Source organism: Leopardus geoffroyi, chromosome E3 (assembly GCF_018350155.1).
Source record: "Leopardus geoffroyi isolate Oge1 chromosome E3, O.geoffroyi_Oge1_pat1.0, whole genome shotgun sequence".
Lineage (NCBI taxonomy): Eukaryota > Metazoa > Chordata > Mammalia > Carnivora > Felidae > Leopardus > Leopardus geoffroyi.
The window spans coordinates 39957428-39981999 of record NC_059340.1 but is presented as its reverse complement, the minus strand read 5'-3'; the positions used below and the strand labels follow the sequence as shown (position 1 = coordinate 39981999).

General features: G+C 50.5%; 2 protein-coding genes across 2 annotated transcripts in view; one reads left to right on the top strand and one right to left on the bottom strand.

Annotated features, from left to right (window-relative positions):
* ABCA3 (ATP binding cassette subfamily A member 3) overlaps nt 1-10118 on the bottom strand; it is a 46254-nt gene extending 36136 nt beyond the window's left edge. The window contains exons 1-5 of the mRNA XM_045461306.1: nt 9994-10118; nt 2864-3071; nt 1427-1678; nt 628-710; nt 266-530 (exon numbers count right to left, since the gene is read on the bottom strand). Of these exons, the coding sequence (XP_045317262.1) occupies nt 266-530; nt 628-681 (319 nt within the window). The 5' untranslated portion in view covers nt 682-710; nt 1427-1678; nt 2864-3071; nt 9994-10118. The remainder of the gene's footprint in view (nt 1-265; nt 531-627; nt 711-1426; nt 1679-2863; nt 3072-9993) is intronic.
* On the top strand, nt 9641-10994 carry LOC123589094 (collagen alpha-2(I) chain-like). Its single transcript, XM_045460735.1, has 2 exons — nt 9641-10612; nt 10816-10994. The coding sequence occupies exons 1-2, from the start codon at nt 9641-9643 to the stop codon at nt 10852-10854; spliced, it is 1011 nt and encodes a 336-aa protein (XP_045316691.1). The 3' UTR covers nt 10855-10994.
* Nucleotides 10995-24572: the final 13578 nt, after the last annotated feature.

Sequence of the window (24572 nt, the reverse complement as noted above, 5' to 3'; positions counted from 1 at the left end):
CCCGGCACACCTTGCCCCTGTAACGCAAGAGCCTTCCCAGGGTGTGGACGGCTGTTCCCACCACGAGTAATCGGGAGCGGTTCCAGAGCCCGTGCTGCTGCAGCGGGCACACACGGGGCTCCACTCCGCCCTTGCAAGTCTGGTCCCCACTCTATGACGAGTGACCCGCCAACAAGGGGCGATGCTGGTCTGGCCGCCGGCCGGGGCCGCTCGCCCGGGCCCGAGCCTCACGGCCAGACGCGACGGGATCCAGGGGACATCTCACCTCTCATGTTGATGACCAACGTCCTCCGCGCCGTCTCTGTGATGGTCTTCACGGCGTCGCTGTGGGATGGGATGTAGGCCAGCTCCCAGGCGTCGCCGGGAGGGGGGAAGCTGAAGAACAGGGGCAGCTCCCGGATGGACTGGCCGGGGTAGATGGTGGCGTTGGGCACGTTTTCCGACTGGATCTTCAAGCGGAGCCAGATCAGGATCCCAGAGAACAGCAGGGGCAGGAAGAGCTCCAGGACGGTGACCAGCACTCTGCGCTTCTGGAAGAGGAAGGGAGGGCGTGGCGGCGGGGGTCACGGCAGCCTCCCCGGGCCACCCCTCCTGGGTCCCGGCTCCCGGCGCGCCCCGCACACCCACCTGCACCGTGTAGTTCTTCCAGAGCAGGAGCGCCAGCTGCCTGAGCGCCGCCATGTCCGCGCCCACCGGAAGGCCCGGTGCACCTGGGGGCCGGGAGACTCTCTCAGACGGGGCCCTCCTGCCGCGTCCCCCCTTCCCGGCTGCTGCGCGGTTGCCAGCGCTGCTCTGGCCGCTCCCAGAGAAGGCGCGCTCCAGGGCGGTGACCATCTCCTCCCGAGACGCACCCTCAGAGACCAGCTCTATGCGCCACGTGCTGCTGGCGCGGGGTGACCACCACCCAGGTGTCCCCTGTGTCCTCTGTGCTGCCTCTCCGCTCATCCCCCCTCCCCCGGCTTCCCTGGCCACGCTCACAGAACCAGCAAGAGCAGAGAGCGGCGCGGTGGGGAAGACAGGCCGGGGAGAGGGCCTCGCCCTGTTGACCGGGAGCAGACACGGTAGGCGGACAGGTGGGCAGAACGATGGCACGGCGCCCGCCGGCTCTCCCGCCTTGAACGCTTGGGACCAGTTTTTCCTGCTTTAACCGTGAATGCTGCCATGTGGCCTCCCCATGACAGAAAGAAGATCTCCAAAGAAAACCCGCCCCGTGGCACAGCGGGATATCATATCTAACAACGGTGCGCAGAGCTGGGCAGAACCAAGAGCGGGGTTTCCCCCGATGCATGGAAAGAGAAGCATTCACATCATTCACCCACATGGGGTGGGGCGTTGTAAAGGCCTCCCTCCATCTGGGGACGTGCATTTCCCTAGGCGTCTAGGGTCTAGTGTGAGCAGAGACACGGGGCCCAGGTGAGACGCTCACCTGCTACAGAAGGAGGTGGTGTCAGTTAGCTCAGGAAGACCCCACGACGTCCAGGACACGGCAGCACCGCCTTCCGGAAGCTGCTGGCATGAAGGCTGGGGGTGGACCAGGCTGCTCAGACCCAGGGTGGGCACGTGGGCGGTGGAGGTGGGGACACCCCAGAGCACTCCTGGTTCCCGTCCGCACGGCCAGGTCGCGGGGGGACCTTTGAGGGGCCCTTCGCGGCTCACAGTCCTTCAGGTGAGGAGACGCCTGTGTGACACACGCGGAAAGTTCTGAGTTCAACGAACTGGCTCCGCACACGGGTGGAAACAACCCCACACAACCAGGGGCCGTTAAGAGGCGCGAACGCTCGGACAAATGGCTAGGCAATCGTTCCTCCGTGAGCGCACCGCACGCTAACACCACCACCCGGAGGAGCCGCCCTGAGACCCCGCAGGCGGAGTGAGAACTCGTGGGTTTTCTTAAAAAGGCCAACTTTACATTTGGCCTCAGTCGGTCGGAGTCATTTCCAGGAAAGCTCTTTTTAAAATGAAACTCTTGGGGCGCCTGGGTGGCGCAGTCGGTTAAGCGTCCGACTTCAGCCAGGTCACGATCTTGCGGTCCGTGAGTTCGAGCCCCGCGTCGGGCTCTGGGCTGATGGCTCAGAGCCTGGAGCCTGTTTCCTATTCTGTGTCTCCCTCTCTCTCTGCCCCTCCCCCGTTCATGCTCTGTCTCTCTCTGTCCCAAAAATAAATAAACGTTGAAAAAAAAAAATTAAAAAAAAAAAAATAAAATGAAACTCTTGCTTTTTTTAGTTAAGAAGGGGCGGTGCAGATCCATCTAACAATGCTCAAAATTTATGCGTTCGAGAGTAGTCAACAAATACTGGTAGAGAGCACAACTCAGAGAAGTTACTTACAAACTAACCTAAGATACGCTTTTAATTAACTGCATGGTTAAAACGTGAAGGCATGAAAGCTGAGATAGTATGGAGTGCTATGAACTAGTGACTTAATAAATTACCCAAATTCTTTCAAAATTAACAAGGTGGAAAAACTGTCATAAAATCAGTTGTGGACAGTTAATAAAAGAGCAGTGGTTTCGTGAGACCCGTGAGGGCCTGTGGTTTATAAAAGGTTTCCAGAAGCGGGTTAGGCTAAGACGGGAAAGCACTTCCTCAAGCGGGGCCCATCATCCCCAGGACAGGCGGACGGGCACCCGGCCGGGTTGAACTTTCTTCCTCTACCAAGATGGAAATACAAAAAGGTCACGGTTCGAGGAAGTCTTCTGGTCAGAGAAGTAGGGGACTTCCTTTGCTGGGAAAGTCTGGCCAAGAAAGGACACATCCCCGTGCTTAATCCTGCCTCTCCCGGCTGAGGGCTGGGGAGGGCACAAGGTTAGACCGGGCGTGTTCCCGCAGTCCCTACGAGGCGACAGCAGCACCCGTGAACTGACCTGGGTCCTGGCAGAGGCTCCCGGCCGCGGTCTCCCTCCAGGGCTATGGCACGACTGGCTGGGAGGACGCAGCTCTGTTTCGAGGGCTCTGGGGTGGGGCCTGCGGGCCTCTCGAGTGCGGCAGGGTGGCTGACGCCTCACGGGACATCAGGAGGGGCCCGGGGCTCGCTGGCATGACTCTTGGGCACCTCTGGGCGAAGGGAGGGCTCTAGAGCAAAACATGGAAAGCGATCATGGAACACCTCTCACCAAGTTAGAAAACGAACAGCAAAACGGATTGCAAGTGTGTTACTTAAGACAGAGCAGATCCGATAACAGAGAAAGAAGGATTCAGGGGGACAGAGGCCGCAGGGGTGGGTCTTCGTTCCCCCCGATGCATGGAAAGAGAAGCATTCACATCATTTTTATGCTTCTAGAGCTCCTCTAGCCCTGGCTTCTGCCGTCTCCACTCTTACAAAGAGAGGAGGAAGCACCTGACCCGGGATCGCACAGGAAGAAAGCCGCAGAGCCAGGACGTGACCCTCCCTGCCTGTGTTGCTGGCTACCACATCCCCGTGGATCCTGAAAGTAGTCGACATCTTTATAAAATCACATGTGTCGCTCCCACAATGTAACATTAGAAATCACACAGAAAATACTCCCGGAGCCCCGCCACTTTGATAGGTGTTTATTTCTGTGTCTCTCTAGCACCGGGCCCGTGGCCTCACGCACACCCGGCGCCATCCAAAGTCCCAACCGATGCCATACTTGCTTCCGGTCTGTTCCAGCAAAAAGAAATTTAAAGGAGATTCCCAGAATTACAAAATCTGGGAAACTTCCTGGTTACGAAAGCAAAGGTGCATGAGGAAAGGAAGTGAAAAGTTGCTTCAAACACTCAACGCGGAGGCACAGCGTCCCCAGAAGTGGCGGTGACGGCGACCCGGAGCCAGCCCCGCGCCTTCCACCCCACGGCAAACACTCAGGCGGGGGCCACTTGCAAAGCCGCCACCTCCGCCCCACAAGAGCCGCTGAGAACTTCCCCTGTGGGGCTACCTTCGCTCCTCAGGGGCAGAGCCACAAGGGGAAGGGAAAGCTTCCCCCCGCCCCCACCCACTAAAAGCTTTGTTTGTTCACTGTTAAAATATTAAACTTTACACAAAGCGTTGAGTATTTTGATGTTTGCTTTTCAGGCGAGTCACTGAATTGGTCCACAGTCAGCGCACCCCGTGGCCTGCTAGCTCCTGAGGGCTCTCAGAGTGGCGCACAGGATTCCTCTAAAGACGGTTTTTCCAGTAACTTGCGCGCGTTCGAGATCTGTGGGTCGTGCTAGTTCACGGGCACTGTGACTGTGCAGATGCCACGCTGGCGGGGTTCTTCAGGGCGCGCTGAGACGCCACGCACCTCCACTGCCTCACCTGTGCTTTCCCATTCTGGGCTGGAACATTCCCCCCCCCCCCCCCCCCCCCGGTCTGTGTGCTCGTGCAAAACCAGGTTTCATTTCAGCCCATAAGGAACAGGGTGGCATTAACGCTTCCAGAGAGGTCACTGCCGAGGCGGCCTCGAGACCAGCAAGGGGAAATGCCCAGGGCCCCGGTGCAGGGCACATGCCCTTGGGTCACGAGCTCCTGTCACATCCCGAGCTCAGTGCATCTCCTCCCAGGGGAGCCTAAGTCTGCCCAGGCTGGAGGACGGCACGGTGAGAAATGGGGGGGGGGGGTCTCCACAAAGCTGGGCTTCCCTCCGCGTGTCACACAGGGAGCAGAAAAGCACATCCGTTCCACGGGCGTGGAACAGAGACAGGGCCTTACTGGTGGCGCTGGCCGGGACTCGGTGCTTTTCCTGAGGAGTCAGGTTGGTGAGGACCTGTCTCAGCTAGGGAGGCATTTCCTCATCGACACGGGGAGTCCACAACAGTCATTGGTAGTAAAGGCCTACGTGTGTACACGCCAAATAGGTACTTAATTAATGCTTGTGGGTAGAATCTTCTACGATACACAAGACAAAAAAGCATTGATTCATCCAACAGACATCTGCCAAGTTCTTGCTGTGCAAGGGGGGCTGAGGGTTTGGAAATGGGAATCACAACATTCCTAACCCAAGATGCTCACAGCCTGCGAACGCGTACGTGTACCGTAAGTGCCGTGGCTCGAGCCAAAGGAGGCGTCGGGAGATTCTGGAGAAGATCGGGTTTATTGTGTGCGTGCGCACGACGTGGGGGAGGGAGGCTCTGGGAAGGCTCCTGGGGTGGGTGACAAGGGAGGCCAGTCTCGAGTGTCCCAGTAGCTGGGTGGCGGGGGTGGGGGGGGTGGGATAAGATCACGGAAAAGTGGAAGAGTATGTGGTGGGGAGCGGCCGTAGTTCTTAGCGCCTGGGGAGGGAGCAGCAGGGAATGAGCCAGAAAGGGAAGTGGACTGAGGCCTCAGACGCTGTGCCGAGAAGGCAGCGGGATTGGGGGAGGGCAGTAATGCTGCTCCTCATTTGTTGATCCACGATCTCTGGGTTTTTTTGTGGGGGGTGTTTTGCGGGGAGGTGCCCAATGAACATGAAAATGTCTATTTCAATGGATTCTGCAGATACAGTGTCTTAACACCAATAAATAAACACCGTAAAACACAGGCTGAAAACAGCAGGCACGTTCATAGAGTCCGGTGCCTGCCAGTGAACCCCACTACTGAGCTGTGAGTTGGGTGAGCAAGACGATCTACTAGAATAGACGGTGACAAATTGCACTTGTAAGTATTTTTCTTTAAAACTGAGAGACAAATGGGCTTTACCGACACTCAGTACACGAAAGGACCGTGGCAGTCCTGCTGGCCTGTGTGTTGGGGGCCATGCACCCCGGGGGGCAGGAGGGGCTCTGAGACACGGCGTGGCCCTGGGCCCCCGCCCACCGCTTTGCTTGGAGCCTCGCCCCCGTCTTGGGGCTTCACATGACTCGGGATATGATGCGTTGTGCTCAATTAAAACAAACAAACGAAATCACAGCTGAAGCTTTCTGATACTTTGTCGGGACTTGGGAAATGACCGTGAACGCCGCCAGTGACCGGGAGGCTCATTGGTTATCTCAGGACTCAGCACGTAAGGAGGAAATGCAGACTCTCTTCCGAGAGGCCTTTTCTTTTACTCAATGGCGAATGACTGCGTGAGTATGTCAGCTAGCTGATTTCTTTTAAGCCAACACACTCAAACCTGTCCCTTCAAAGAAAAGGTGACAAGGTGTGAGAGCTGCGGCTTTTCAAACTAAACCCCAGAGCTCGGAAGGGTGTTTGGAGTGGGTGTCCGCTGCAACAGAGCCATCTACACACACGCTCACACCCACACTCCAGGAACCTCGGGCGCCAGAAGCTTCCCTGCCCCGACAGCCCCTGAACGCCTAGGGCCCCAAGAACCCTCGCAGGCTGATAAGCAGGAGTGAAAAGCAAGTCTCCCAGCTGGGAGCGCGGTCTGTGTGGCTTCACAGGTGACGTTGTGAACATGGCATTTCCCTGTGACACCACCAGAACCAGGAACTGAAATACACAGAACCCAGAGCCAGACCTGCTGACCAGGGGACTCAAGTTTCACCAAGGCTTTATAAAGGGATGGAGTTGGTTAAACATCCGACTTCAGCTCAGGTCATGATCTCGCGGTCCGTGGGTTCGAGCCCAGTATCGGGCTCTGTGCTGACAGCTCAGAGCTTGGAGCCTGCTTCAGATTCTGTGTCTCCCTCTCTCTCTCTCTGCCCCTCCCCTGCTTGCTCTCTCTCTCTCTCTCTCTCTCTCTCTCAAAAATAAATAAACATTAAAAAAATTAAAATAAATGGGATGGAGACTTGCTCACAAGGCTTTCTTTTAGAAACAACATACAAGGGTGGTGCCTGGCTGGCTTTGTCGGCAGAGCACACAACTCTTGATCTGGGGGTTGGGAGTTCAAGCCCCAAGCTGGGCAGAGAGATTACTTAAAAAAATAATCATAAAAACAGCACATGTTTTTAAGGTTGGTCTGGTAGCGTCAATATGTGGAACAAATTTAATCGTGTTTGCTCTGCCTCCTGTCCCTTTAAAAGGTCTGTATTTCTGTATGTATTTAGGTCTGTGATTTTCAGGACACTAGTACACGGCTCTACTTAACAAACAAATAATTAAAACCCAGGGGGTACAAGCTCAAATTCTTTGACGCATACCAGCACACAAGAAACAGCTGGTGGATGATGGATTTACCCGAGGGGCCCCTGCATAGATGAGGTGGGAACAGATCCACAAGCCTTGGTCATTGTCCGAGAGCCGCCGGAGGCTGGGTTCAAGGCTGTGGTCACTTGCATTGGACCGCCCGTGGTTTGCTGGCCTCACGCTCACCAGCACCGCCCACCCCATCCAGGGCGTCTCCTCAGGGTCGCACAGCTCCGAGTCTATAGTGAAGCTCGTCACCTGGCAGGGCTTGGTGGGGTGTACTTTTTAAAAAAAAATTTTTTTTTCAACGTTTATTTATTTTTTGGGACAGAGAGAGACAGAGCATGAACGGGGGAGGGGCAGAGAGAGAGGGAGACACAGAATCGGAAACAGGCTCCAGGCTCTGAGCCATCAGCCCGGAGCCCGACGCGGGGCTCGAACTCACGGACCGCGAGATCGTGACCTGGCTGAAGTCGGACGCTTAACCGACTGCGCCACCCAGGCGCCCCTGTACTTTTAAGTCAAAGGTGTGGCCCAGGAGAGGGTCCCACAAAGCCTGTGCTAGCTCCTGTTTCCCTCAGCCCTGCCGGAGCCTTGGTCCCATCCCTGTTCTGTCCTGCCTCTCTAGGTGGAGGAGATGAGGTAATGAGGCACTTGAGGGCCCCCAGGGAGAGGTAACCACGGCTCAGGCTCATTACTCAGCTCCTGCAAAGGTACCTGTCTGCCTGTTGACTCTGAATCTCTGAGCCATTCGGGGGATGAGCAAAGCCCAAGTCTCCCAGGACAGGGACAGTGGGACAACACCATACACTTTCCCACAGGGGCCTGGGACTTTTGGGGTTTTGTCTTCTTGGAAAATCGTTTCCCAGTCCGGTCCGAGCCCCTCTGAGAAGCAGCCGTGGACATCCTGGCTGCACGACAGAATCTCCCGGGGGTGCTTCAAGACAGAAACTGACATCAGAGGCCCACTCCGGAAGATTCTAGGCTCTGGTCTGGGCACGGGACTCATTCCTGGGTGATTCCTTTTTCTTTTGAAGTTTATTTATTTTGAGAGAGAGAGAGAGAGAGAGAGAGAGAGAGGGAGGGTGTGTGCAAGCATGAGTGAGTGGGGGAGGGGCTAAGAGAGAGGGAGAGAGAGAATCCCAAGCAGGCTCCCCACAGTTACTGCAGAGCCCAACTTGGGGTTCACTCTCATGAACCACGCAATCATGACCTGAGCTGAAATCAAGACTCAGATGCTTAACTGACCGATGTGCCCAGGCTCCCCCGTTCCTGGCGATTCTGACACGCAGTCAGGGTTCAGCTCTCGCCCCTCAGCCTCTGGACGCCTGCGGCAGCTTTGCTGATGCCTCGCTTGCTACTTATCTCAACCTGTCTTACGTCGCAGCTACTGGTGAATAAATCATACTCTAGCAACATCCTAAGGGCCCCAAGAGCAGGGATCACATCCAATCGGTCTTTCTGTCATGCTAGAGCCTTGCCCATCCTTCTCCCCAGACTTCTAGAATGCTTTCCCCCTCACTGACTCGAGAGCGGATAGGTCTACTGTCGTCATGGGAAGCAGGGCTAGAGAACAAACAGTCACGGAGAGAGTCCTCCCTGGGCCTTCTCACTCGAGACCAAGTCAAAACAGGTTCCCAGGAGACCGGCACATGCACCGTGTAAGGCTAGCGTCTTTGAAGGGACAACCTGAGCTGCTCTGTCTTGTTCAAACGGCTGTCTCATCAGGATGATGGGAGATGGCCTCGGAGAGCGAACCATGTCATCCTGTTTGCCAGATGTGATGACCAAGTGTGCAGTGAAAAAAAAAATCTGCAAGGAGTTGAAAAACAGGTGAGGGGATTCCCAGGCCATCCATTTTTACCTGTTCTCCTTTTCTTTTTTTTTTTTTTTTTTTCTTATTTTCCCTTGACACAAATTTTGTAAAACAACCTTGATCCTTTCAGGTTTACAAAAGGCAGCCCCAAAACGTTCCCAATCAAATGACACAGGTGTTCAGTAGGAAAAAAAAAAGTCAGGCTGACTTTCATTTGCACCTTGCCCAGGCCCTGGCTCTGTCTCAGGGTGTCAGCCACCCATTCAACAAGCGTTTCTTGAGTGCCTGTTATGTGCCAGACTCTGGCTATGTGCTGGGAATGCGAGCCCGACGAGAGCCAGTCGTGGCAGTAAGTGGGCTCGAAGTTCAGGAGGCAAAGGAGCCAACACACAGAAATAAACCCTGTGAGGTGATGGGCTTTAATTAGGCGACGTCTAAGGAAGTGACCAAGGCACTCATTCATGAACCAAATATACACCTGTCCTAAACCCTGGTGCAGGAGACAAAACCGGCCCTCATGAAGCGACAGCGTACTGCCTGAACGCCAACACAGGTGTAAACGCAAATTCATACCGACTCCAGAGGTTACTGAGAGCGGTTGCAGGCCTCTCCACCCAGGCCAGGCGTCCCTGCCTTTCTGTCCACCACACAACTCCCACCATGAACAGTGGACCCCTGCCCCCCCATTCTGGCTCCCGGGAATGAGGCGGACTCCAGGGTGGGGAAGGACTCCCACCCACACTGAGAATCTCTCTGAACGAGGGATGAGCCAGCAGCATCCCGGCGGCCCTGCCGGGGCTCCCGGCCTGAGGGCTGCAAGGCTCTGGCGGGCGGATGCTCCGGGTGCCTCAGGACCAAGGCCAGCGGGTGCCGCCTGTGCCCCCTCCCGGCTCGGCACAAAGGGTGCGGCGGCGCGTCCAGCTCGGGGGCCGGCGGGAGGGAGACGCTCTCGAGGAGGGGGACACGCCCAGAGGCTCGGCCCGAGGGGAAGCCAGAGTCTCGGTGGCCAGGCGCTGCCTCCACGGGAGGTGCACCTGCCGCGCCGGGGCGGGGTGCCGGGAGGGGGACGGCCGCAGAGTGATGGGCGGGGGGAGGGGGGCGGCCACGGCAGGAAGGCGGCCGGGCGGGGGGCTGCCGCGAGCCTCCGGAGCAAGCGAGCGCGCGTGGCGGGTCCCGGCGGCACTCACCGACCCTCGGCGCCAGGGCGGCGGCGGCCGGCGCGCTGCCCTCTCGCGGGGTCCCCGGCCTCGGGCCCGGCTGCGCTCGGCCTCGCGGCGGCGGCGGCGACGACCGCCGGTGGTGACAGCGGCTGGGCCGCCCGGCTGGGAGGGGGCACCTGCAACCCGCGGCGGGGCTGACCGGGCGGCTCGAGCTCCTGCAGGGGGCGCGCCGGCCGGCTCGCGCGTGCGCAGTACGCCAACCCTGCGGGTGCCCGGCCCGCCCGGACGCCCCGCCCCGCCCGCGCCTGCGCAGACCCCGCGCACCCGCGCGCGACCGGCAGGGGGCGCCGGGCTCCCGGCGGGGGGTAGGGCAGAGCGGGGCGGGGCGTCGTGGCGTGCACCTGCGCTTCCAGCGGCTGCAGCAGTCGCTCCCCGAACCTCGACCTTCCCCGGCCGTTCAGCCATTTCCCCCAGCACTGTTCTTCTTTGGGCGCGGGTCCCGGTGTCGCGGAGGGAGGGCGAGTGGCCGCCTCGGGCCTGGCTCGGACTGCCGGCCGGGCGGGGAGGTCCTGGGAGCTCTGGACAGAGGGCGAGGAACCTTCTAGAAAACGGCCGCAGGGCAGGTTGGAAGGCCCAGCATCCTGCGGTGTGTCCAGGGTCGTGGGGCGGAGAGGAGAAGGGCGGGGAGGCCTGCGGGTGGTGATTCAGGGTCGGGGTCACCTCAGCAGGAAGGTCGTGGGTTAGGGTGGTTAAAATCAGAAACAAACCGAGACCAACCTTGTAGGGTCCCTGAGCAGACAGAGCCAGTTTAGTCCTGGGAGCAGAGCTTATTGTGGCCTCTTTTGGCAGGGCGAACTTGACTTGGATCATTTCTTGCTGTGCCTCTAGAAATGATGAGCAAAACGTGAACTATGTGCCGAGGTTGACAGACGGCCCCCGAAAAGTGCAATGTAACGAAGCGCTGTGAGGAACAGTCTCCGCTGTCCCGCTGTGCGAGCTGCTCTATTACAATATATCCCCCGAGCTTCCTTCCTGGTCTGCAAATTCACTTTGGTGGGTGCACAATAAAGTTTGGCTGATTACGACTTCGGCGATTCATTGGTTTTACTTTGGCTGTTTTGAGCCTTTGACAGGGTCCGGGTCACCTCCGACGGGAGGGTCCCTCAGACAGGAGGGATACGGGTCAGCCTGGGGGCATCTGGAGCTGAGAGGGTCCTGAGGTTGCGTTGGGGTCGACCATGGATGGGAGTGTCCCAAGGCAGGGGCAGAGTCACCTGGTGCAGACAGGTCCTGAGGCTGCCCAGGGATCCCCTGGGGGGCGGTGAGGTCGCGTGGCAGGGGCGGGGCGGGACTGGGCGAGGGGCTAGGGCCTGAGTCTCGTGCGCGGGGCAGGGAGGCGCGGGGCCAACAGTCGCCGCGGGCCGGCCCGCTCGGGTCCCCAGTGCCCGGACTGAGCGCTGCCAGGGGCCTACGACTCCGGATCCTCGGCGTCAGAGGCGCACCTGCAGCTCAGCTGCCCGGCGGCGGGGCTTCCCCGCAGCGGTCCCGGTCCCGGGGGCGCACCTGGGGCGCCGCCTGCTGCCAGCCCGGCTCCGGCCGCTCCCAGCGCATCTCGGCCACCAGGACGCGGCCGACAAAACTGTAAAGTAATGACCCCAGTCTGGAGGCTTCTGCCCCAGCCTCCCAAAGACTCCCGAGGATTAGTGATTGCGGGGCCCCTTGTCTTTTACCATCTGAAGTGGTGCTGTTTACTTACTCATTTGTTGGCTTTCCTTCCCTCTGTCTCCCTCACTACAACGTGGGCTCCAAGAGACAAGGGACTTTGTCTACTTCATGGCTACATCTCAGGGTCCCAGAATGCCTGGCACAGAGGCGGCACTTGGTAAATAGTTGCTGAATGAAAGAGTGAGAAGACCCGGCTTCACATCTGGCCCTGGCCCTTTAACTAGTGCGGGCACGTCATTTGACCTTTCAGAACCTCCATCTCCTATCCCTAAAATCAAAGTGATGATACTAGTCATACCGAACTCAAAAGTATTTTGTTTCAGGGTCAAATGAGAAAACGCATAAATGCTTATCACAATGCCTGCCGCACACATGCAAAAGAAATGATAGTGCCACGTGGGTATAGCTAGAGACTCACACAGGCTGGTCTCTATAATGAGCATACAAAACCCCCATAACAAAAACAAGAAAAACCACATCAACCAACCAAACCAAAAAACCACCCCCAAACAAAAAACAAAAGAACCGAATGCAATTATAAGAGAGGTGTGTGTGTGTGTGGGGGGGGATTATTAATGGGTCGCAAGCATCTTAAAGACCCTCTCTCCCCGTCACCCCCTCCCTCGCAACCCAAGTGTCTGCCGGGAGACTCCATAAGCCTGGCCGACTAGCCTCTTCCTCATTCAATCTTTCTTTCAAGAACCAATCCTTGCCATTTCTAAGTTATATTGGTTACACCTTGCAATTTTTTTTCCATCCCTTTCTAAACCTGAAAGCGTTCTGCATAACCAAATCCAGGATCAGAGCTGGCTGACTCAGACTTCCCTCAGACAGAAGGGAAGGTGGGGGTACAGGAAGAGGGAGCATGCAGACCAAGACGGACACATGCGGAGTACTAACTAATACTTTTGTTCTTAATCCTGTTAGGGTGCTCCCATGGTAACTATTATCAGCCATTATAATCATGAACTGAGAGGGTATGAAGGTCAATGGCAAAGGAAGATGTTCTGTGGGAAGATTCCAGGCTCTGGGCACTTGGTCACGAACAACTGTGTGCAGAGGGCTGGACCCTTCTAGGATTTGTCAACAATCACATCTCTGCTCGAGGCCCACTAAGCCTAGATGCTCCATCCGGTGTCCTATTCCAAGCGGAGGTCCAGATAAGGGTCGTAATTTGTTCAGAGTCACACAGTAGAGGTGAGACCAGGAGCCAGGCAGTTGGGTTCCAGGACTCTTTAACAGTCTCTGGTATGTAAATTACATTCAAATAGCGCGAAAGCATGCCAAGAAATTGCATGGAATTCTCCTTGGGAGTCCTGTGGCTCAGACATTTGTCAAGATTGATGGCAAAAGTTAAAGCCCATGGTGACACTCATAAGCAAAGCTATGGCTTTACAAAAGGCACTAAACCTTGTCATTGCAAAAGTTGGCTGGCACGTATATATACTTACACACACTAATGCATCTTAAAAATGAAACCAATACGTCAGCAGCTATTTCTTTTGCAGAGGTACAAACACTATCTCCCTGCCTAACTGTAACTATATATGCTTATATATGTACTTTCTTGTACAGCAGTACCTAAGTTGGTGGTATTCAATGCAGAATTTTTAGAATAGGATTTCTCTGATTGTTGCCATAGGATTCACTCTAGACCAAGGGTTATACACATACTCCTTCATTCTGTGATGGAGAGGAATTAATATTGTAGTGGTTAAAATATGGTTATGGACTGTGGCCACGCAGCCTTAAATCCCAGCTCTTAATGCCTGACGTAACCTCCCTGTACCTTGGTTCCCTTGTGTAAAGTGGGGATCACGCAGTACTCACTTCCTAGGATTGTCGTGAGCGTTCACAGCACGAAAACACACAGAATACTTCGAAAAGTGTTTGGCACTTAGCGAGGGTCCAGTTCCTAGTTTGGGGGAGCTTTTGAGTAAAGCCTTCTATTAATAATTTGTATATAGGTTCTTGGGTAAAAAAAAACAAACGTTGTTTGTGTGTTTGAAAATAAACATTAATTTTACTTAGGTAAAACCTTAGAAATAGGATTGTTGAACTGTATGGAAGTGTGTGTTTAGCTTTAAAAGAAACCACAAGAAACTGCCAAAATATTTTCCCATGTGACTGTGCCATTTTGCATCACCCCTGGCGGTATATAAGAAGTCCAGTCGCTCTGTAACTTTGCCACCTCTTAAAATTTTTTTTAGCCATTCTAGTAGCTATGTAGTAGTATTTTATTGTGGTTTGAATTTGCTTTTCCTAATGACTGATAATGCTGAGCATCTTTTCATGGGCTGATTTGCCATATATATATATATATGTATATATATATCCTTTTTGAACATCTTTAAAAATTGGGTTAATTTTCTTACTGTTGAGTTTTGAGAGTTTTATATACTCTGCATGCAGCTCCTTTGTCAGATCAGCAATTTACAAATATTTTCTCCCAATCTGTGCCTTGTTTCTTCACTCTGTTAATCTTTTGCAGAGAAAAAGGTTTCAATTTTGATGAAGTCCAAGTTTTCAAATTTTCTTTTATGCTTTTGGTGTCATATCTCAGGAATCTTTGTTTAATCTGAGGTCATGGGAGACATTCTTGTGTGTGTGTGTGTGTGTGTGTGTGTGTGTGTGTGTGTGTGTGTGTTAGAAGTTTTAGGGTTTTAGGCTTTGCAATTAGGTCAATGCCCTATTTTTTTTTTAAGTAGGCTCCAAGCCCAGCCTGGAGACTAATGCACGGCTTTGAACTCACGACCCTGAGATCAAGGCTGGAGCTGAAATCAAGAGTCAGATGCTTAACCGACTGAGCCCCCCAGGTACCCCCCAATGCTCTATTTTGAATTCATTTTGTATAATGGATTGAAGTACCGACCAAAGTGGAGGTTTACTCCCACCCCCCCATACGTGGATTCCAGCTGTTCCACCACCATCCGTGAAAAAGACACTTCCTTTTCCACTGATCTGCCCTTTTGTGGAAAATTGACCACATGTGTGAAGATCTATTTTTGGACTCTTCTGTTCCATTGATCTGTGTATCTTTAATCTTTCAGTCCAGGATTTTGTGTGTTTTTTTCTGTAAGGCGCCTGGTATTACATTTTTTAGGCTCTGCATGCCAAGAGGCAACATTCAGGACATCAGACAGATACTTGTTATATAAGACACAGGTTTCCACAAAAATTTTATCAGTGACATTTGTATAATTGAAAATGTATATTTTTTGCAATATGTATCTACTGATGAGAAAAATGAAGTTCTTTTTTTTTTTATGGGATAACATATTGCTTTGCTGGGGTTCAAAGGCAGCATCCCCTACCATCAAAATTTATTGTAAACCTTCGTCTGTTAAAACTGACTTGTAATAAGATTTCGTGTGTTTCACCATGAATATGATTTCAATGGAGTGTATTCATGGCTTGAATGGCATTTATAGAATTCGGTTAGATTCCTCTCTTGATATTTGCCTTTTAGCATGTCATTACATTATAGATTAATGGCCACCAATTGAAGGCGAGGTAGAAACTCCTCAAACGCACAGTTAAATGGATTTTGAAATACGAAAACTTCCTTTGTACTTACACATCGAGTAAAAATGTGGAAAAAATGCTGCTGGAACTGTAGTCTGAGCTTGGAAGATATATCTGCTGTGAATTTGTGTGGGAATGGAGATTTCATTTCTTGTTTTATCTTTTGATAGCATGCGAAGTGCTTACAATGGTTTGCGATTACTTGTGATTCAAACCATGTTGGCTGTCATCTAAATGACTGTACTGCAGTGTAAGCTTCACACATGAGCGCTGTAAAAGCTAACTTCAAAGCTATTCATTGTTCAGTAACAGTGGTTGAGGGCAGATCTTCCAACCATTAAAAGGAGTCAAAACCAATCTTAACTTTGTAGGCTGGGCTGTAGTGGGTTGAATTTGGCCCATGGGCCATAGTTGGCTTGCCTGTGCTTCAGCTGATATTATATTGTCATGATTAGTGTAGCTTTAATGAGGTAGTATGTGTCCAATTTTGTACCTCTTTCAAAATGATTTTGACTATTTTATTCCCTTTGCCATTTCATATGATTTTTTTCTTCATTTCATATGAATTTTAAAGTCAGCTTGTTGGTGCCTACAAACTATAGTGGAGAGGTTTTGATTCAGATGGCACTAAATCTAAAATTCAGCGTGAGTAGAAGTGCTGTCTTAATAGTACAGACTTCTCTAGTCCATGAATATGGTATGCCTTTCCATTTATTTCTTAAAACAACCAAAAAAAACCCTTTTCATTAGTGTTCTTTCATCTAGATTCTGCACATATTTTGCTTGATTTATTCCTAAGCGTTTCATTTCATCAGTATTGTCATTATCACAAATAGTACTTTGAAAAAACTGGGTTTCCATGTGTTCTTTACTAGTATATAGAAATACGCTCAATTTTTGTATGCTGACCTTGTCCCCTAGGACCTTGCTAAACATACTTACTAGTTGTAAAAAATTTTTGTAGACTTCTTGGGAATATCATGACATCCGAGAGTAAAGACTTTTCTTTTTGCCTTATTATTATGTTTTTAGTTATATGTCACCCTTATAATATTTTTGTCTGGATTTGGTAACAAGGTAATGCTGACATCATAAAATGAGTTGGGAAGTAGTCTCACTTTTTCCAAGTCCTGGAAGAGATTGTATAGAATTAATACTGTTTCTTCCTTAATGTTTGTTAGAATTTGCCAATAAAACCATCTGATTCTGGATTTTCTTTCTTGGAATGTTTGTAACTAGGAATATAATTTCTTTAGTAGAAATAGAACTATTCAGGTTACCTATTTCTTCTCGAGTGAGTTTTGGTAGGTTATGTCTTTCAAAGAACTGATTTCACCTACGTTGTTAAACAAACAGACATCAATGCAGTCATTGATATTTCTTCAGTTAATTTGAAATGTTTTATCACATACTAAATTCCCATGTATACTTTGGTGGATATATATAGATTCTTCTTTTTTTTATTGAGCTGTTACTATCCTAGTCTGGTATTTTTTAATTAATGAAGTTATATAAAAATAAATTGAATTTTTGGATAGTTCCTGGTCATTATCTGTCCCTTTCAGAATTTTCTTGCCTAATTTCACACCTTTGTGATTCATATGGACTTCTGAATCAGTTTTTTAAAAATCCTGTCGAAATCTTTATTGGGACTATGTAAACTTTGTAGAACTATTTAGGAGAATTATATCTTCATATGGACTCTTCCTATGCAAAGACAAGATCTATCTCTCCATTTACTTGACCCTTTTCTTATGTCTCTTGATAAGAGTTCTACATTTTTCTCCGTAAAGGTATTCTTCATATAGGTCATATGGGCATATTTCTCATTACATTTCTTCCTACATGTTTTCTTCTGGTGTTGCTATTGAAAAAATGCTCTTTTCCTCAAATATATTTTTCTACCTGGTTTGTTTATAAGAAAGCTATTGCTTTTCTTTTAATGCTAATTTTGTAACTGGTCACTTCAACCTTCTTTTCACTGTTTCTTACGGGTTTTCAGTCATTCTTTTGGGTTCCCTGTGTATACAATTTTTTTTTAATTTTTCAAATGTTTTATTTTTTGAGAGCGAGAGACAGAGTTTGAGTGGGGGAGGGGCAGAGAGAGAGGGAGACACAGAATCCAAAGCAGGCTCTGGGCTCTGAGCTGTCAGCACGGAGCCTGATGCGGGGCTCGAACCCACGAACTGTGAGATCATGACCTGAGCCGAAGTCGGACGCTCAACAGACGAGCCACCCAGGTGCCCCCCTGTGTATACAATTTTATAATGTGCAAATAATCATAGATTAGTCTCCTCTTTACCTATGTTTATGCCTCTTGATTCATTCTATCATGTGACCATAGTAGCACAGGACCACCAAGAGGTCATACAGCATGCCCTGCCTGCTGAAAAACTGCCAAAAGGTGACACCCATCAATTAGATAAAGGTACCTCCAGTTAGTTAAAGACATCCCAACTCTACAGAACAATTAGATAAAGGAAGCCCTCTGAGTGGACCAATTAGTAAAGGTCCCTCTTTCTGCCAGTTGCCTCAGCCTTGTGTGAGGTTCACAGGGTGATTGGAGCAGACTGGGCCTCAGCCCTGTTCTTGTCCCCTTGGCTAGGTGCCCGTATATGGGTAACAGCTCTCAGGACTGGACCCAATGGCTCTCTGTTAGCATTTCCAGAACGGTTAGAAAATAATGTTGCAGCTGGCACTGTAGTCTTGGTTTGTAGTCTTGCTTAACCGCAATTTCTTCTAGTAGTCACCAGAAAGTATCTTTGCCTTTGATTTGAGATACATATAGTATTAGTATGTTACAGACAAGTCTTTTTCTAAGGTTAAGGAAAAAAGACCCGGGAATACACGGATTTTATCAAATGCCTTTTTGGAATTTATTGACACAATATTATGAGTTTAACCTTTGACCAATAAATACAGTGAATTAGACCAACAGATCTCAGGATAGTGAAAATAGTGAATCATTCTAATATTTCTGCAGTGAACTTCCCAATTTACTCATGAGGTATTATTCCTTCCACGCACTTCTGGATTCTACATGTTATCGAGGGCTTGTAGGTCTTCTTCAGTGAGAATGAGTTGTAGGTTTTTTTGCTTGGCTGGTTGATTGGCTGGTTTTAAATGCCATCCTTCTCGGAGTTTGGTATCACTGTGATGCTAGCCTGGCTATTAAATATGGGAAGTTTTCTGTCTTTACGTTCATGGATCAGCTCAAACAGCATCAGAACAATCTGTTCCTTGCCATTTGAAACAACCCACCCATCTATTTGCACTTGTACTGCTTTGCAGGCTCTTTGACGACTGTCTCAGTTTCTTCGCAGTTTATCTGCAGATATATTTAGGTTTTAAAAAAATCTCTTCCTGTATTGGATTGACTTGGTGATTTCTATTTTCCTAGGTAATCAACCCACCCCAGGCAGGTGGACAAGCGATTAGCAGAGAGTTGCACGCTCTACCGACTGAACCAGCCAGACACCTCTTTCCTTTTTTATTCTTGATTAATGCATCCTGTGTCGACTCAGTGTGTTAATGGATTATTTAGTTTGGGGATTTTACTTGCTTACACATGGGCACTTCTTTACTCTTTTCTAATCCAAAATTTCTGCTATAAAACAGTATCTGTTTCCAAGAAATTTAAATTTTTTTTAACTTTTACTTTTTATTGCTTTTAATATTTTTTCATTTTTGAGACAGAGACAGAGCACGAGTGGGGAAGGGACAGCGGGAGGGAGACACAGAATCGGAAGCAGGCTCCAAGCTGTCAGCACAGAGCCCAATGTGCGGCTGAAACCCACAAACTGTGAGATCATGACCTGAGCTGAAGTTGGATGCTTAACCGACTGAGCCACCCAGGAGCCCCTCTTGAGAAATTGAGAGTTCAGGAAACACATTACAGAAACAATTCTTTCAAAGAAAAAGGCTGTTGCAGACTACAGATGGTCTCGTGCTCTCTACCAGTGATCCTTTTCTGGCCAGATTCTCAGCTGTGGCATTTAAAAAATACCTTTAAATGTACTGGTATATGAAACGAGCATATGATTCCATCTAGCTTGCCTGTATTGGACTCATTTGGTGTCTTCGGTTTTCCTAGGTGTTCAGGAAAAGGAGTACTGTCCTTCCTCCCTGTCATCAACAGCCCAGCCATTAAGCTAAAGCATTACACGTGCCCTTGACACCCCTAACAATGGGTGACAAAGATGCCAATGACCTATAAGATGCTCATCCAGCTGTGTAACTGCACAGAGTTTGTTCCATGAGCCAGGTTAACCAGTCGTGGAATGTATGATTAAAAAAAAAAAATCGCACATATTCCTAATGGATTTCTGTGGGTTTTAAGTTTTCTTTTTATGTTTATTTATTTATTTATTTATTCTTTTTTTTTTAATTTTTTTTTCAACGTTTATTTATTTTTGGGACAGAGAGAGACAGAGCATGAATGGGGGAGGGGCAGAGAGAGAGGGAGACACAGAATCAGAAACAGGCTCCAGGCTCTGAGCCATCAGCCCAGAGCCTGATGCGGGGCTCGAACTCACGGACCGCGAGATCGTGACCTGGCTGAAGTCGGACGCTTAACCGACTGCGCCACCCAAGCGCCCCTTATTTATTTATTCTTGAGAGAGGGAGAGAACACAAGCAGGGGAAGGACAGAGAGAGAGGGGAGACAAGAGAATCCCAAGCAGACTCCGTGCTGTCAGTGCACAGCCCAATGTGGGGCTCGAACCCACAAACTGTGAGATCGTGACCTGAGCTGAAATAAAGTTGGAGGCTTAACCAACTGAGACACCCAGGCACACTTGAAATTTCTGATTTAATCATGAAGGGGGGTTTAGGATTACGAATTTTCCTGTTGATAGTTCTGTCAAAAGAGTTCTTTAAAGATCGATTTTATTTTTAGAGCAGCTTTAGGCTCCCAGCAGAACTGAGAAGGTAGAGATTGTGCACGCTCCCCGTCCCCTTAAACACAGCCCGCGCCGATAGACACACTATTCTCTACTTCAGCTCAGGCTGCAGAATACCTATTTTGCAGAACAAATACCACAGATTGGGTGGTCTAAACAACATAACTTATTTTCTCGCATTTATCCCGCAGATCCCAGAAGACAGCCAGTACCCTGAGCTCTTAATTTTTTTCCACGATCGCATATCGCTTCGTTGTTCAGATGTGTAATCGTTTGTATTATAAACTAGTCCCCTGTGGTGGGTACCAGGCTGTTTACACTCCTTAGCTATTATAAACAATGCTGCAGCGAATAACCTTGTACGGCGTCAGCTCATACGTGCACAGGTGCACCTGCAGAATAGATGCCTAGACGTGGGGTTGTTGGCTCAAAGGGCCAGTAGTGACACTCTCATTCATAGATGTTGTGAATAGTTGCTCTGTTGCTAATTTTAACCCCTTTTTTTCTTTTTCTATCCCGGTAACTTGTTTTCCTAAATACAGCATAAATGGATTGTCTTGCTTTTCTGGGACCTGTTTGCATATTGTCCTCACAACTGAGCTTGGGGTGGATGGTTCAGAGTTTGTGTCGTGTTGTGCCTGTGGAAATGGCCAGGGCTTGGACCCCTTTGACTCGCCTGCCTCCTTTTCTCTGCTAAAGTGCTCGTTTCCAGAGTGCCTTCCAGTGACCATCCCATGCAGAAATCTGTGTCTCAGTGTGGCCACTGTGGCTTTAAAACGCGTTTCCTGAAGACCAGATAGGTTGAGCACTTTTTCTTACGTCCGTCAGGCATTTGGGCATTTTCTTTTGGAAATTGCTCAAGTCTCTCAAGCCTATTTTTCTGTTGGGAAGTCTGTCTTTTTCTTAGTGACTTGAAGATACCTTTGCTCATTCTGGCTTCACTTACTCTCCTACTGGCTCTTTTCTGGAACTGAAATCCTTAATTTGGATGCAGTTCAGTTTGCCCAAGTTTTATGTTTAGGGGTTTAGAGTCGTGTTTAACAAATCTCTGCCCGCTACAAGGTCACGAATATGTTTTCCTATTTTTTCCCCTAAAAGCTTCATTGCTTCACCCTTCACAGTTAGATCTGTATTTCATCTGAAGTTGGTACTTTGTGTGTGGTGGGAGACAGAAGTCAGGATACATGGTCTCTTATATCGATAGCTGGTCGGCCCTGAGCCATCTGTCAGGAAGACCGTGCGTCCTTGTCCTGCAGCGTCAGCTTTGTCGAAGATCAAGTGACCGTGTATCTGTGGCCTCTTTCTGGAATTTCGTTCTGTTTCATCAATTGGGTTACCCTTAAGTGTACCGCTTTTGATTCTCGTTTCCACCTTGTACCGTAACGTTTTCCTTCGTACACATTATTTCCCTTACTAGGGCTTATTTTAAGCTACTGATTTCCAACAAGATGAGTTCTATTACTGACTGATCTTTTAATTTATTTTTTTTATTAAGTAATCTGTACATCCAACATGGGGTTTGAACTGAAGACCCTGAGACCAAGAGTCACATGCTCCACAGACTGAGCCATCTGGGTGCCCCCATTACTGACTCATCTTTTTTTTTTTTTTTTTTTTAATTTTTTTTTTTCAACGTTTATTTATTTTTGGGACAGAGAGAGACAGAGCATGAACGGGGGAGGGGCAGAGAGAGAGGGAGACACAGAATCGGAAACAGGCTCCAGGCTCTGAGCCATCAGCCCAGAGCCTGACGCGGGGCTCGAACTCACGGGCCGCGAGATCGTGACCTGGCTGAAGTCGGATGCTTAACCGACTGCGCCACCCAGGCGCCCCCTGACTCATCTTTTGATGGTGGCATTGTGCCCAGATACAGTGCCTTCCCTGCATAGTTGCTACTTGTCGTAAATCAATAGCACCGAAGTAAACTTTATTTTAAAAGGAACAGTCTAGGGGTGCCTGGGTTGCTCAGTCAGTTAAACGTCCAACTCTTGATCTCAGCTCAGTTCGTGATCTCACGGTTTTGTGAGTTCAAGGCCCACGTCGGGCTCGGTGCGGACAGCATGGAGCCTGTCTGGGATTCTCTCTCTCTGCCCCTCCCCCACTTGCACTGTGCCCCGCCAAAATCAACATTAAAACAACTTTTTAAATAAAAAAATAAAAGGAACAGTCTACCTGTATTATCACAAATTTGAAAAGGTGCTCAGTATGAAAACCTCCATCTACTCTAATTATTTTCCTGTCCCATTCCACTGAACAGTAGCTGTGGTTGGAGAAAACCATGCATTCTCATGGTCTCTGGGTGTTTTTTCTTTGAATCTGTGCTGGGCCAGTAATGAGCCAAAAACACCTCCTCGTCTACATGGCGTGGCTGTTCAGGCTGGCAAATTCCGACACCAGCTCTGAGGCCCTAAAAGTTGGGTGTTTTGGTACGTGGCTGTTCCCCATTCTTCTTTCTCCCCCCATATTAAAGTTTACACCCATGCCCCTCACCAGGTGAGTCAGCAGTGCCCCCCCATCAGAGCAGACGGTTTCCTTCCCTCTTGTATTGATCTTGGGCTCAGCTGTGTGATGCACTCTGGCCGGTGGGGTGGTTCACAAGGGAGTGTGACAAGATGCTTTAAATGCGTTTGCGCGGCTTGGCTTGGCTTGGCTTCTTGCCATTAGAGCAACATGCTCCAGCTGGGAGCGGACCGTGGCGCAGAGCTGTTTTCATCCAGTCCGGCTGCACTCACAAAACACCACACACCGGGTGCCCGAGACAACAGAAATGTATTTGTCCACAGTTCGAGAAGTTAGATGTCCAAGATCCAGGCGGTGGCAAGGTTGCTCCCTCCTGCCACTTCCTTCCCTCTCCTGGGCTGTCCACCCCTCATGCATCCTCTGTGCCCGCACACCCCCCGCTGCCTGTGTGTGTCCACATCTCCTCTGTGAGGACACAGGCCACCCTGACAGCTTCATTTTACCTTGGTCACCTAGGTCAAGTCCCTGCCTTTACAAACTGTCACCGTCTGAGATCCTGGGATTAGGACTTAGACACAGCAAGTGGGGCGGCAGGGGACACAATTCGGGCCATGACAAGACCTAGAGATGAGTCCAGCCAGTCCCAGGAGGCGGCAGAGCCGTGGGCAGGAAATTAATGCCGGTGGTTGGGGTTGCTGGCCAGACCAGATGGGCTGCAGCCACGGCTGACTACTCTAAACCTGTCTTGTGCTCGTTTTTTTTTTTTTTTTTTTTTTTCTGCTATGGAGGTGAAATTCAATCACACCACCTGCCATTTTAAAGCTCACCTCCAGTGACGTTTAGTGAGCTCACAACGCGGTGTCTTCGTTTCTAATCGGCAACGTCAGAGACGCTTTCACCCGAGGAAAACACATCCGTTCTTTCACTAGCGGAAAAACATTTTTCTGGAAATGGAGATCGTGAGGTGGCAGCAGCTAAAAGCTAAAGCACGTGAGGGGCGCCTGGGTGGCGCAGTCGGTTGGGCGTCCGACTTCAGCCAGGTCACGATCTCGCGGTCCGTGAGTTCGAGCCCCGCGTCGGGCTCTGGGCTGATGGCTCAGAGCCTGGAGCCTGTTTCCGATTCTGTGTCTCCCTCTCTCTCTGCCCCTCCCCCGTTCATGCTCTGTCTCTCTCTGTCCCAAAAATAAATAAACGTTGAAAAAAAAAAAAAATTAAAAAAAAAAAAAAAAAAAGCTAAAGCACGTGACATAGCGAGAAGCAGAGAGCAGAAGGGGAGGCTCGCGCTGCCACCGCAGAGCGTCCTTTCTCCACAAGCATCTCTGTCACAGCCACGTCCTCACATCAGCCGTGTGCCCTCTGACGCCTTTATTCTCGGGCCCGTGTTTACTGAGTGGTGAGCACGCGCTGGCCCTGCTCTGGAGTCTGGGGGCTCCGTAGTGAAACAACAAAAAACAGCCCCTCCCACCCCCCCCCCCAAAAAAAAATCCCTGCTTTCACGGAGCACGCATTCCAGAGGGAAATCAGATCAAACAAGAAGTAAATAAACAGCACGTTCAGTAGTTTAATGACGCATGAGGGAGGCGTGCCCTGGGCGGACAAACAGCAGGTGTGTGGGCTGTGAGCAGAAGCCACTTCTGTCCCTTCTGGATCACAGCCAGGCCCGCGGCGGGGCAGGGGAAAATGGGAGAGGAGAGGAGACAGGGAGACCTTCGCACAACCTTGTCCTCATGCAGCTGGGCTCCTGCTCGGACGGGAGGGGTTGGGGCAGGAGACCTGGCAGGTGCAGGCTGTAGACAGGAATGTGGAAATCATCAGTGTGTCCGTGCATTTGAACATCAAAGACCAAGTGAGATTGCCCACGGGGGAGTGTCAGCCGAGCCCCGCTGGGATGTTTAGAGGTGGGCAGAGGAGGGGGAGTCCGCAAAAAAGAAGAAACGATGCTCTGAAAGTCCGGGAGCAGACAGCTCCTCCAGGACAGGAGGGCACGTGTGGGTG

Bases quoted from the DNA above. Each gene is read 5' to 3' on its own strand.
- LOC123589094 (XM_045460735.1), top strand. From the start codon at position 9,641: ATGCTCCGGGTGCCTCAGGACCAAGGCCAGCGGGTGCCGCCTGTGCCC. The intron at 10,613-10,815 runs GTGTGTCCAGGG...CTCTTTTGGCAG, and splicing joins GGAAGGCCCAGCATCCTGCG to GGCGAACTTGACTTGGATCA.